Source organism: Ruditapes philippinarum, unplaced genomic scaffold (assembly GCF_026571515.1).
Source record: "Ruditapes philippinarum isolate M1 unplaced genomic scaffold, ASM2657151v2 ctg679_1_1_1_1, whole genome shotgun sequence".
Classification (NCBI taxonomy): domain Eukaryota; kingdom Metazoa; phylum Mollusca; class Bivalvia; order Venerida; family Veneridae; genus Ruditapes; species Ruditapes philippinarum.
The window spans coordinates 205,425-218,655 of NW_026857639.1; the positions used below are offsets into that span (position 1 = coordinate 205,425).

At 31.0% G+C, this 13,231-nt stretch overlaps 1 protein-coding gene across 1 annotated transcript in view; it reads left to right on the top strand.

Moving 5' to 3' along the window:
• The window catches only part of LOC132750448 (uncharacterized), an 87,554-nt gene that overhangs the window by 21,300 nt on the left and 53,023 nt on the right, over window positions 1–13,231 (top strand). The window contains exons 39-57 of the mRNA XM_060740437.1: window positions 3–45; window positions 771–934; window positions 1,225–1,395; window positions 3,354–3,606; window positions 4,488–4,648; window positions 4,805–4,948; window positions 5,751–5,945; window positions 6,424–6,466; window positions 6,744–6,910; window positions 7,427–7,576; window positions 8,031–8,249; window positions 8,514–8,556; window positions 8,993–9,153; window positions 9,423–9,572; window positions 10,040–10,240; window positions 11,482–11,524; window positions 11,820–11,989; window positions 12,196–12,258; window positions 12,817–13,011. Coding sequence (XP_060596420.1) covers window positions 3–45; window positions 771–934; window positions 1,225–1,395; window positions 3,354–3,606; window positions 4,488–4,648; window positions 4,805–4,948; window positions 5,751–5,945; window positions 6,424–6,466; window positions 6,744–6,910; window positions 7,427–7,576; window positions 8,031–8,249; window positions 8,514–8,556; window positions 8,993–9,153; window positions 9,423–9,572; window positions 10,040–10,240; window positions 11,482–11,524; window positions 11,820–11,989; window positions 12,196–12,258; window positions 12,817–13,011 — 2,736 coding nt within the window. The remainder of the gene's footprint in view (window positions 1–2; window positions 46–770; window positions 935–1,224; window positions 1,396–3,353; window positions 3,607–4,487; window positions 4,649–4,804; window positions 4,949–5,750; window positions 5,946–6,423; window positions 6,467–6,743; window positions 6,911–7,426; window positions 7,577–8,030; window positions 8,250–8,513; window positions 8,557–8,992; window positions 9,154–9,422; window positions 9,573–10,039; window positions 10,241–11,481; window positions 11,525–11,819; window positions 11,990–12,195; window positions 12,259–12,816; window positions 13,012–13,231) is intronic.

Here is a 13,231-nt window from a genome sequence, read left to right on the forward strand (position 1 = left end):
AGGAGAAGTACAAAGATTTAGTTTATACGGCGTGTTCCAAATTGAGTAAGTGAATAAATAAAACAATACTTAACCTTCTACAATGAGCAAACATTCCATAAGTATTTTTATATATTAATGAAAGCAATAAACGTGTATCATTTGAACATTTTTAACGGATTTATAAGTTATTCAGTATGAACCTACAACATTCATATGGTATTCTGTTGTAGTAAGTTGTAAATGCTATAAACGTAATTATATCTTGTATAAAAGACCCTTAATTATGAAGCAATTTCATTTTAAATCTTTGAACACCATACAAAAAAAGCCTAATAGAATTTCAATGCATTTATATATAAATGTTTTATCTTATTTCAAACAAATTTTAAACCAAAACATATTGCATTTCAATTCAAACTTGAGAAAAACGCAAGATTTTAAGAAAAGTAAAAAGGCAAACAAGATTTAAGATTCAAGTAATAAAATGTACATGTTATGTGCGATTAAGGACTGATTTATAAATTATTTATCATAATTTCTACTGCCTGACTAACGCAGAAAAGAATATTGTTTCTTATTTTGACTTCTATTTGGTAATATACTCGGATTGCAATTGCTGTTTGCAATGTATACATTATTTACCTTGTTCATTTTACAATGTTTTACTTTTAAGTAATAAAAACATTTTTAAAATTTTTACGAAAATAAACATGAATCTAGTGGCACTGTGCATTAATTGCAGTATACATATTTACGTACTTTTTATAATAAACCTTTATGTATTTAAGGATTTCAATTGTGGAGCTCGTGAAGTCGCAGATTTATACACTTGACCTTCGTGCAAGTATATGTCTAGGACAAAACGAAACTTGTAATTATACAGATCATATTTTGCAAAATGAATATATGACCTCAATTCCATGCAGCTGGTCTTCAGAATTTATAGACGCAGGTAAGAATATATGATCTGCTTTTAAATATAATTTACGTACATCAAAATATCATAAAACGTACGAAATGTGCCTATAAATGCGATAGCTTATCTTTATGTCGAATGTTTTGAAGTACAAAAGGTACATAATCATGAATATGTCGATTTAAAATTATTTTTTTGTCAAACAGGTATGTGTAAAACTTTGCTATGAGTTGTGTTATATTACCTTCAAAATGAGTGATTGGTAAACATTCATTATTGGAACTATTACTTAACAAACCTTTTTATATTTTCCTGTGAACTGTCAGACTTTGATTTCGACCAATGGAAGACCAAATATGCATACAGTCTACAGGGACCTCTTCCAAAAACCGGTGTTGAGTTTTTCTTTACCGAAATTGGTGTTGATTCGTATTTAAATAAAAAAATGTGTGATAATTCAGCCGCACCTTACACAAGCGATACCAGCTGGACGTCAGGTATTAAAAAACTCTAAGACATAATATATGTACTCACTAAATAGTTTCGACATTAGTTTTGCTTTTCGTTTAAATTGTCATTTTGTAAGTATTCAAGACTTTTTAACCACATTTTTACTTGATTATAAAATAGTTTGGTTAATAGCAAGAACAATACTTTTTAGCTCACCTGAGCTTGCTCAGGGTGAGCTTTTAGGATCGTTGAATGTCCGTCGTCCGTCGTCCGTCCACACGTGTTTGTTAACACTCCAGCGGTCACATTTTTGCCTCAATCATCATCAAACTTGGTCAGGATGCTTATCTAGTTGATAGTTCGGATGAGTTTGAACATGGGTCATCTCGGCTGAAAAACTAGGTCACAAGAGCTAAAAATAGAAAAACCTTGTTAACACTCTAGAGGTCACATTTTTGCCTCATCATCAAAGTTGGTCAGGTTGCTTGTCTAGGTCATAGCTTGAATGAGTTCGAACATGGGTCATCTCGGATGAAAAACTAGGTCACCGAGCTAAAAATAGAAAAACCTTGTTAACACTCCAGCGGTCACATCTGTTACACAAGTGTCATCAAACTTGCTCAGGATGCTTGTCTAGGTACTTGCTCGGATGAGTTCGAACATGGGTCATCTCGAATGAAAAACTAGGTCACAGGAGCTAAAAATAGAAAAATCTTGTTAACACTCTAGTAGTCATATTTTTGACTCAATCGTCATCAAACTTGGTCAGGAAACTTGTCTAAGTAATTGCTCGGATTAGTTCTAACATGGGTCATCTCGAATGAAAAGCTAGCTTACCGGAGCTAAAAATAGAAAAACCTTGTTAACACTATAGCGGTCACATTTTTGCCTCAATCATCATCAAACTTGGTCAGGATGCTTGTCTAGGTGATAGCTTGGATGAGTTTGAACATGGGTCATCCTGGATGTAAAACTAGGTCACCGGAGCTAAAAATAGAAAAACCTTATTAACACTCCAGCGGTCACATTTTTGCCTCAATCATGATCAAACTTGGTCAGGATGCTTGTCTAGGTGATAGCTCGGATGAGTCCGAACATGGGTCATCTCGGATGAAAAACTAGGTCACCGGAGCTAAAAAAAGAAAAACCTTGTTAACACTCTAGCGGTCACATTTTTGTTGCCTCAATCATCATCAATCTTGGTCAGGATGCTTGTCAAGGTACTTGCTCGGATAAGACCGAACATGGGTCATCTCGGATAAAAAACTAGGTCACCGGAGCTAAAAATAGAAAAACCGTGTTAACACTCTAGTGGTCACATTTTTGACTCAATTGTCATCAAACTTGGTCAGGAAACTTGTCTAGGTAATTGTTCGGATTAGTTCGAACATGGGTCATCTCGAATGAAAAACTAGGTCACAGGAGCTAAAAATAGAAAAATCTTGTTAACACTCTAGTGGCTACTGTTTTGATCCAAATATCCTGTAAATTGGTCTGAAAATTTGTTTTGATGATTTCTAAGTCAAGTTCGAACATGGGTCATCTCAGATGAAAAACTAGGTAACGCCGCCCAAATATGGAAAAACCTTGTTAACACTCTAGTGGTCACATTTTTGACTCAATAATCATCAAACTTGGTCAGGATGCTTGTCTAGGTAATTGCTCGGATGAGTTCGAAATCGCATGTGAAACTAGGTCACCGGAGCTAAAAATAGAAAAATCTTGTTAACACTCTTATTGCTACTGTTTTGATTCAAGTATCCGGGAAATTGGTCTGAAAGTTTGTTTTGATTATTTCTAGGTCAAGTTTGAATATGGGTCATCTGGGTAAAAAAACTATGTCACACTGCTCAAATATGGATAATCCTTGTTAACACTGTAGTGGTCACATTTTTGACTCACCTGTCATGAAATTTGGTCTGAATGCTTGTCTAGGTAATTGTTCGGATGAGTTTAATGGGTCAGGCGAGCCCTCTTGTTTTATCTAATGCGTTTATTTTTGCAGACTGTGGTTTAAGTGTCAGCGTCACAGATTTGCCGAACAACACTAAATGTTTCATAGATGACAAATGTTCCGACTTTGAATGTTGCTCTTATGTGGACACATTGCAACGATCATTCAGCATTCAGTTTAAACTTGACACATGCTCTCAAACTTTATCAGTTGGAGTCGAAAGAATATTGCAGCACATACCTCTATCAGCTCTTGAATTGGATGTCGTTAACAAATTCTATCTGAACGGTTTTATACGATTGCAGTAAGTTACCATTGGTTATTAGTTTATATCTTCAGTATACTGTTTTGAATTAATTTAAAATTTCTTTAACGATGTCTTGCGAGAAAAAAATGATAGCAAAGAACGTTTGTATACCTTTAAATAAAATACAAATTATTATGATTACCAAAATGCATTTAGAATGATATTTTGTTTCGCGTGATACAAGGTAGCGACGGCATATAGGGATCACTTCTTATTCGTCTTTCTGTCCGTCAGTCCGTTCGTCTGGGCAAATAATTTGATTTAGGGGCTATCTAACGATAAACGGACAAAAAATGCAATAGACCTTATTCCGTAACAAAAGAATAAGGAGCCATTGCCTCCTGTTAAAACAAAAGGAAACAAAAAATAGCCCCTTGTCAATAAACGTGGCGCGTTCGTCTGCCCGTCCGTCACAATATATCCTTGACTAATCTTCAAAAAAAGTACAGGTGCAATTTTATCTACATTTTACGGAACGACCAGTACCAAGTGTAGTTGTGTAGATCGTCGGCATTTTTAGTTTTAATATTTTTTATGGTCCTTTAATGATTTTATTTTTTTATAAATTGTCACGTTTAGGTCTCTTGTACAATTAATGCAATTTGAAACTGTGATCGGTAACAAGTACTTGCGCATATTGAACGGCTTTTTGATTGAATGATTCTTTGGATGAGTTATGGCCCTTGAATGGCCTTTTAATGATGTTTGTGTCTCCTGCTACACATTAGCTACAGCATGCTACATATTTGCCGCGACATATAGAGAACCAACTGTCCAATAATCCTCAATTAAACTGCTTTATTGCTTATCATCAGCCGACACACTTGATTACGAATCGCTCATGTTCATGATTATATTTACTTCTTTATTCATTTTAGATATATGCTCACGAATTTACCAATTCAAAGGACTTACATTACAAATTTGAATTTAAGCATTTGTTTTGACGATAACAAATGTAACGTTAACTTAGAATTACTTAAGAATACGGTTGTGCCACATACAGTTTGTGAATTTAACCCAGGATACTCAATGGAAGGTAAATATGTAACTTAACGTATTTGTTCTTACTAAATCAATTAGCATAATTACTTTAAACAGAAATAGAAGTGTTAAAAAATTCAAACAGATAAAGCTAATCGATTGGTGCACAAATCATACATATAATGTATTTTAAAATCTCTGATTATTTCAGACTTTTCTCTTGCTCAGTGGAAAACGAGCAAACATTTACAATCACTGGATGATGTTCAACAGATTGAACTGATGACGGATTTAGGAATAAAACCTTTTATCAGAGAGGTAGAATGTAAAGCAGCAAACAATACTTACAATGGAGGTATGATATCATTTTGATTTAATTACATAGATTACTTTTTTTGAAATATCTGTAGCTGCGCTGCCGAATGGTTAACGCGATGGATTAGTAATCTAAAGATTGCAGGGCGTACTGGTAAAGAGCAGAAAATTTTGAATTTTTTTTTCGATTTAAGCGGAGAGACTATAAATAAAAACAAGCACACATTTAGACCTTTTGTAAAACTTCTTGTCAGCAATTATTATATATGATAATTCTTTGCACTCGCTACTCAACATCTTTAAAAATTATAAACAGAAACATTGAAAGGTCAATATGTCAGTCTAAAATCCATGAATTGATACGTAAAATCTATACCAAAGTAGCGACGACATATAGGGATCACTTCTGCGTCGTCTGTCCGTCCGTCATGAAACTTATTCATAAAAGTCAAAAACTACTAGTGCAATTGCATCCAATCTTAACAGGAATAGTCAGTACTAAGCCTAGTTATGCATATCGTCGGTATTTTTAGTTCAATTACTTTGCCAGATTATTTAGTTTGGTACTTATTTGTCAATTATTTTGACTTCAAGTACTTCAAGTGCATGCTCATATTTAACGGGGTTTTTTATGCTGAATGATTATTGCTGAGTTATAACCCTTAATGGGCGTTTTTGCCCGTTGATGATTTTTTGTGTTGTCTGCTACACAGTAACTGCTTTATGTTATAAAGTAGCCGCGACATATATGAAACAAATTGTCCAATCAGTTCTTAATCTATGTGCTTAATTGGCTATCATTAGACGACACATTTGATCACTGATCATTCGTTTGTTTACAGAATGTGGTGTATTAGAAGATTTTCCGTCATCATGCAGTTTGTCAAATTCCTGTACAAAAATAAGTTGTTGTCTGTTCTCCGAAGTCCTGCGTCGAAACATCTTCTATGAACTAGACTACGATAAATGTAACCATCTGATCAATATAACTATTGAGACTTACAGCCGATTGATGTCCTTGTATGATTATGAATACGGTAGGTAAATTTAGAGATATTGGTACAGTGTTTGCAAGTAAAACTTGTCCATATCTTAGGAAACCTATTCATTTCTTTAGAAAACGGAACATGTTTAAGATTTGCTTCAAATCTTGAACTGTAATATTTATATTGTTAAATAATAAATCAATTATGTTGAACATAAAGTAATAAGATTATATAAATGCCGTTATCAATTTTGTTAGATATCTTATGCAGTGTTTGTTCAAATATGATTCAAATAAAGAAATAAAACATATCATAGCCTTTGTAATACCAGGATTTCCAAGACAATAATGATAATAAGTAGTCCAAATGAGTGACTTGCTCGATTTGTTGTACATTTCAATTCTATTTAGAAATAGTACAGCTAAAAAGTTTGCATTGATATTAAAAACGAAATGCCATTCTTTTTAAAAACAGTACAGCAACATTTCTAAGACATAATGATACTATAATTATCTATTTTCATTGACAGGAAATAACACGGTCATGTCGCTGTATTCAACGTTACAGATTAAGTAAGTTGATTGTTTCAGACAATTGTGCATTTGTAGTTAAAACTACTTTCATCAGTCTGAGACCTAAGTATAATGTTATATATTGTTGTTTGTCGATATTTATGTTAACATTCAAAAGAAATGTTAAGATAAGGCACTTAACTAACATATACTATACAACTAGTTAGAATACAATTCACCTATCGTATTTATGATAGGAAAGAATGTTTCTTACCAGACAATTGACGAATATTTCTTTTGAATAAATTCAAAATTTGTGCTTTTTTCATCTGAACAGTTTCACAATAGACTACCTTGTCATGAGCGATTCTCACGTAATAAGTCTGAACATTAAAGAATGTTACGAGACTACTGGTTCGACATGTGCATCAGAAATAGAAGTTCTGACTGAAAACAAGTTTCCGTCGGTTGAATGTTCAATGTATAAAAATTACAAGATAGACGGTAGTTATCAAACATACTTTGGTTATTCTATACTATGCTATAAATTAAATAAACAAGATTTTCAGACCTTAAATTTTAATATTGCATCGATAAAAATATCCGTTTTATTACAGCATACTGGGACACTGTACTCGATGATAAATTTTAAACTTACAAATGAACAATTATTTACTTATCGTGTATCTTAAAGCAGAAGCAATTTTAATCACAGTTATATTTTGTTTTTGACAAACCATTTAAATTTTCCACATCTTAAACTCAACAGATGACTGATAATAGATACTTATATGTATGTATATATAAGTATATCACATTGCAATCTTACTAAGACGTTGTTTATGTAGTACAATGATCCAAAAATCACCGCTGTGATGATTTAAGAAAAATTAAAAATGTTGAATCATCTTTATGTACCACGTTAAATGTATATTTTAAGATCGTTTAATATTTTAATGTTGGCATCAAATCTCACGTCGTATTCATTTTGATATGTTTTTTATTTTTGCATGTGTTTAGCATTTTCCTACACTGAGTGGTTAGCTGAAATGAAAATAAATGCATCAAGCTTACCGATATATGCAAAGAAAATTCTCCATCGTGATTTAGGAACAAGCCAGTACCTTCTTCTGAATGAATGTAAAGTTGAACAAATAGGCTGGAATTCAGGTCTGTGTAACTCATATATATGCAAATAATATTTATATTTTTATGACTGCTATGATTTAACAAACATTTGTCTCTTTGAATTACGCTGATAAGTTATGAGTCTGAAATTTAAATAGCGTTTTTTTCCGGATCGTAAGTAGCTGTTCTGTCACTCAGTATCGCTTTGTATTTATACACCAATTAAGAAATAGTAATGAACATTAGAATGAGACAGTAATTTTTCTATTGACATTTTAACTAACTCGTATTTTTGAAGATTTGTAATCCTTTATTTATCAAATGTAATAACTGCTTGTCACTTTTGCCCTGCCTTTAATCATGTAAAGATTAGTAAACAACATTTCTATTATGTTTAAAAAAGGCTATGTAAAAACAAATTCAAATTACCGTTATGTTGTCATTGCGGGTCTTTTTATCATTTTAAGTTGACAAATTGTGTACATTTCATTCATAGATTGTGCTGAGAACATAACAATGCTAAACATTACTGACAACAATACAACAATAGCCTGCCATCTACATTCATCCTGCTTAGATCTTCAATGTTGTCTCTACGTTAGTGAAGTTCAAAGGTCATTTCAATTCCAAATACTGTTCGATCCGTGTGAGTTGAACTTTACAGTCGCAATAGAAAAGTTTCGGTATGAGTTATCACTAAAGGAAGTTCTTGTTGGTAAGATATTTCTAAAGCACGATTTTTTTAAAGGTATATTTTACAAAATGGATATTCGAAACTGTTGGGGTTTTTATGCATGTACCTTTCAAACACAATTTAAACACAAATTGAAAAATATGCTACGAAATATCTTTAAAATATAAGACATTTTAAAGTGAAAATGTTGTGTTTTAATAAAATGATTACTTTTCTTCTTTTTTAAAGTCGTACATATTTATTTTTTTTGTTTGAGACAGTCAAATAATTTTGATCCTTTTTCAGGACGATTTATTACAATGAGTCTGAATGGCATATTACAAATTGAGTAAGTAATTATTTTCAAATACTTTATCATAAAAAAAGAAACCATTTCGACCATAAAGACCATCATTTCTTTAAAATTTAACAAACAATTTTAAAGTATATACCAAAATCTTTTACAATAAGCTCTAAAAACTTTAACGTCTGAACCTGAAAAGCAGCACGTCTACAATGGCATGTATTTCTTCTAACTAAATAAAAATATAACACTTTGAAATTCAAAAGATTGACTTAGATATTTTTGCTGATGCGATATGTAAAAAGCATGTATAAATATGACACACATGTACGGTACAACAGTGTTAATGTGAATTGAAATGTTTATTATCATTTTTATTATTTGCAATAGATTGTCATGGCTATTTTTGAAAATTTGAGTTTCGACAAGTCAAAATTGAACTTCATTATAAAATATAATTTCATTTTATTGATTTATTTAGATTTATGTTAGAGGAAAATTCTGATGATGAATATGTCCTAAGTGCTCGACTAAAAGTGTGTTTGGAAAGTGTATCTGAATGCAATCATGACATAGAAATATTTAATTATCAACGTATTAAGAAGAAGGAATGTGATTTCGGACAAAGATTTCATGTTGCGGGTAAGTACTTTGATATATATCATACATGGAATTAAAATGTATATTTTCAATTGTTGTTTTCGATGTATCTGACCTTTTTACTTTTTAATCTAATTGTACAATAATCTTAATGTATTAAACATGAACATTAGATTATTATAAGCGGATTATGTAGTAAATCAAAAAACAAAAGAATGTGTTAGGATTATAGTTTGAATCTTACATTTCTTTGTCATCCATTATGTTATTGTTACAAATGATTGATAAACACTATTCTTTTTTACTTTTAGATTTTTCGCTGAAGGACTGGATGACCAAAAATGGCATTGCATCACATGATTTAATGTCTGAAAAAGAAAGGGATTTTCTAATGAAGTATTTAGGTCTAGAGCTGTTCCTATTAAAAGACATATGCACCACAAAACAAAATCTTATTGAAGGTATTGTGAAGACCATCTTGGATTTTGAAAAAGTTAATGTATATTTTTACGCAGTAATAAAGACAATCCAGTAGCAGTATTTAGATAAAAAATAGTAATATTCAATTTAAATCATACATATTTAAAAACATAGCATTTACAAATATTGTAAGCAACTTGAAAATGTTTGAAACAACGTAATGTGTATCTAAAAATAGACGTTAAGTTTATTAAAGTTTGATTAACTTGCTCTGAAATGTTTAATATTTTCATCATTTTTACTATACTACAGTTTTTCATATTTAAACTTCATACAAATATAAATAAAAGACTAAACTTATCATTAGAATGTAAAGTTGAGAGAAATGTCGGTTAATTTTTTTATTTATTTTGTTATGTGAATTATTTTAGATTTAATATGGATTTTAACTGCAAAAAAGCTGAAAAAATATCATATATATTTAGTTTTACTCTTATATAATTCTCAGATGGTTTTGTCAATATACCCAATGGATTGAATGAAACATGTATAAGAACTAAAAATGGATACAGCTTCGATTGTTGCGTTTATTCCGAAGTATTGGATAGAAATTTATGGATGAATTTCACGTTCGATGCATGTAATTATCGCATGGAAGTGAACCTGGAAAACTTGCAACAAAGTTTTCATTTACTAAATTACGAATGGGGTAAGCACATTTTGTCAATTGCTCATAATATGTTAACAAAGTATACCTGATGAAGACTTTTGAGTCGAAACGTTGTATGTTTTTCAAGTAAAATAATTACATTTTTAAATTGAAACTGGAGTTGATTTCTATATTCAAACTTACATCATAATATGTAACTAAGGTAAATGCCTTAGCTAATAAGTAACATATTATAACAATTTTAATCAGTTTAGACTTAAATTATCTAAGGAACACAAAGACCAAAGAAAAAAGTTTATTCTGGCTCATAAAACGGTACATGTAGAATATATTTTGATTAACAATGGGAAGCAAAATTCATTTAACGCTGGTCCTGCAGCAAACACAGACATTTTTATATGTGTAAAATAATAAACAAGTAAAATGGTTTCCTTCGGTGAACATTTTAATGAAATAAAGATATTTCATTTTACTATTTTCAACATTATTTGGGGGGGGGGGATAAATAAACGTTTGTAACAGGAATATGGTTGACAATAATCGAACAATATAGAAGAAGGTCTTTGGAAACGGCATGTGACCGTTAAAGACCGGAGAAGGTCGAACATAAAACAATTATTTCTTTTTAAGAAAATGATTAAATAGGCCTACCATTTTATAAATAATTCCGAGCAAAAAATAAATAAAGTAAACACACAAGTTAACTCAGAAAATATCTCTATTTATTATGGCAGATGCCACTACGAATATTTTAATTTTGTAGATTTTCAGTAAAAACAATTTATTGTTTGTAAAATTTGAGATAGATATTAAAGAAACATTGATAATTTTCAAACACATCATTCAAGTTTTTCCACCTTAAACGGTAAAATAATTATAGAAAATTAGAAATATCACGTAAAAGATTTTCGTTCTCAATTAGGTATAATTCGGACTAATTCCCTACAGGTAAATCCGTAACGTACCGGCAAACGGTATTTAGCTGGGTTTTCGAAAAGTTCAGTTAACCAATCATATACGGTTTACAGATCACATGCTCCTCCATGTACCGAAAACAGGTCACGTGCTCCTCCATGCCTCAAAAGTTAAACGCGTACCAATACCCTGCGGTCTCCAGACCGCAGGGAATAATGTATCATTTTAGTTTCACATATGTTAGATATAAGAAATTGATGTCAACCTCAAAAAAGAAGTAAAATAGATTTATTTTTATTTCAATGTATAAGCTAATACAAATTATAATTTTGGTGATAATGATTTTGGTAATGGTTACTTTGCAGGGAAGATCCAAAAATTTACTACAAAAGGTGTCTGGTGCATAACGTAAGTACCATAATATTACAACATATGTTTTATGTCATTCATTACTCGAACAAGAATTTAATAAAAAAAACTCAACGTTACTTATTGTTTTTTGCCTTACATTTGCAGTACGTGTTATATGAATCTTAAATTAACATTTTCAACGAATTTTTTTAACTTTGCGTGCAACCGTTTAATATGATAAGATAATTCAACTGATTATGTTTTTACACAAGCTACAGTTTAAGTGATATTAACAATAAAGGTTGCATAAAATTTCACATCAAAGCTCCAAATATTTTGATGAAAATTACAGGTTCATGGTGACAAACGTTCAAACGGAAGGCGTGTTTTCTTTAGACCTCACATTACAACAATGTTTTGAGTCAGGATGCAACTCAGATATTAAAGTAGCAAACGATTTTAGAATACCTTATCCATCATGCGAAAACGTTACAAACAATGACACAAGCCAACTTTATTATGGTATTCTTTTTTCATTAAACAATGGTCTTAGTAATTATGAATAATCATAATAATCAAGATAATCATTTCAAAAATTATCTTTTTTTTCTGCATATATCGAAACTCCTTGTATTTTTCAATTCACATGAATCATCTTTTAAATTTGAAATCACTCTTCAGATATTAAATGTTGTAATGATTTGATTAAACACGATTCTCTTTTACAGGGATATCTTTTGATTTTTGGAAGCAACCTGGGTGCACGGCGGAAAATTTGTCATCTTCAATAGGTATAGCATAACAAATTAAGTCGTAAAAGTCTATACCCTAATTTAAAGATTTACTACATAGCTGTTTATATTTTTAACAGAGGTGAGATGCTACGGAAATATAGATATAGCTAATTAAAATTTAATGAATAAGCAATAAACCAAGCTTTTAGAAAGGTTTAAAAAATTGTTTTACTAGAAACATTTGTACAGGTATAAAAGATACGCGACCAATCAATATTATACAAATATTAAAAGCTTTTATTCTTTTGCCACATTCTTATTTACTTGTTTCCGAGTGTTTTGTTGGATTCATTGTTTATTCTTAAAATGCCTTTGGTCTGATTATACTAATTTGAATCTATCAGCACGTCACATCCATTCTTATTGAAACGATATGCATAGGATTTTTCAACGACATAAGTAAAATGAATATTGATGTATAAGATATGTGTGAGTAGTTTTCAAAGTGTCACTCAAATATATGTTTTGTTTACTTAAGATTCAGATACGTATACGAGTATATATCTACTGTAAATTTAAATAAATCGGATACATTAATGTTCATATTTGTTTCAGAATGTGATGCTCTACATGATGATTTGATTAAAGTATGTAAATGGGCAAACGAATGTAGAGGAATACAATGTTGTACAGAATTTTACTATAGTGAGGATAAACGAAATGCAGAAATTAATTTCTCGATAGACTGTGACAAGAAGCAGTTGAAATATAGTATCGAAAACAAAATGTGGATTAAACCGATAATCAACGGTACATACTTTTTCAAAAATGGAAAATATTATTTGAAACGTATCGCAAACATCCATTTTATATGTTTATTTTAATGAGTTATGTTGATAATGTGTTCATTTAGGCTATACAGGCTTGTTATGCTCCCCGAAGGGAGAAAATATAGTCTCCACTTTTTCAGTCCGTCCATTGAGTAAAAGTGCAGTGCAAATATGCTTGTCTCTGGGAGAAATTGCCTTTT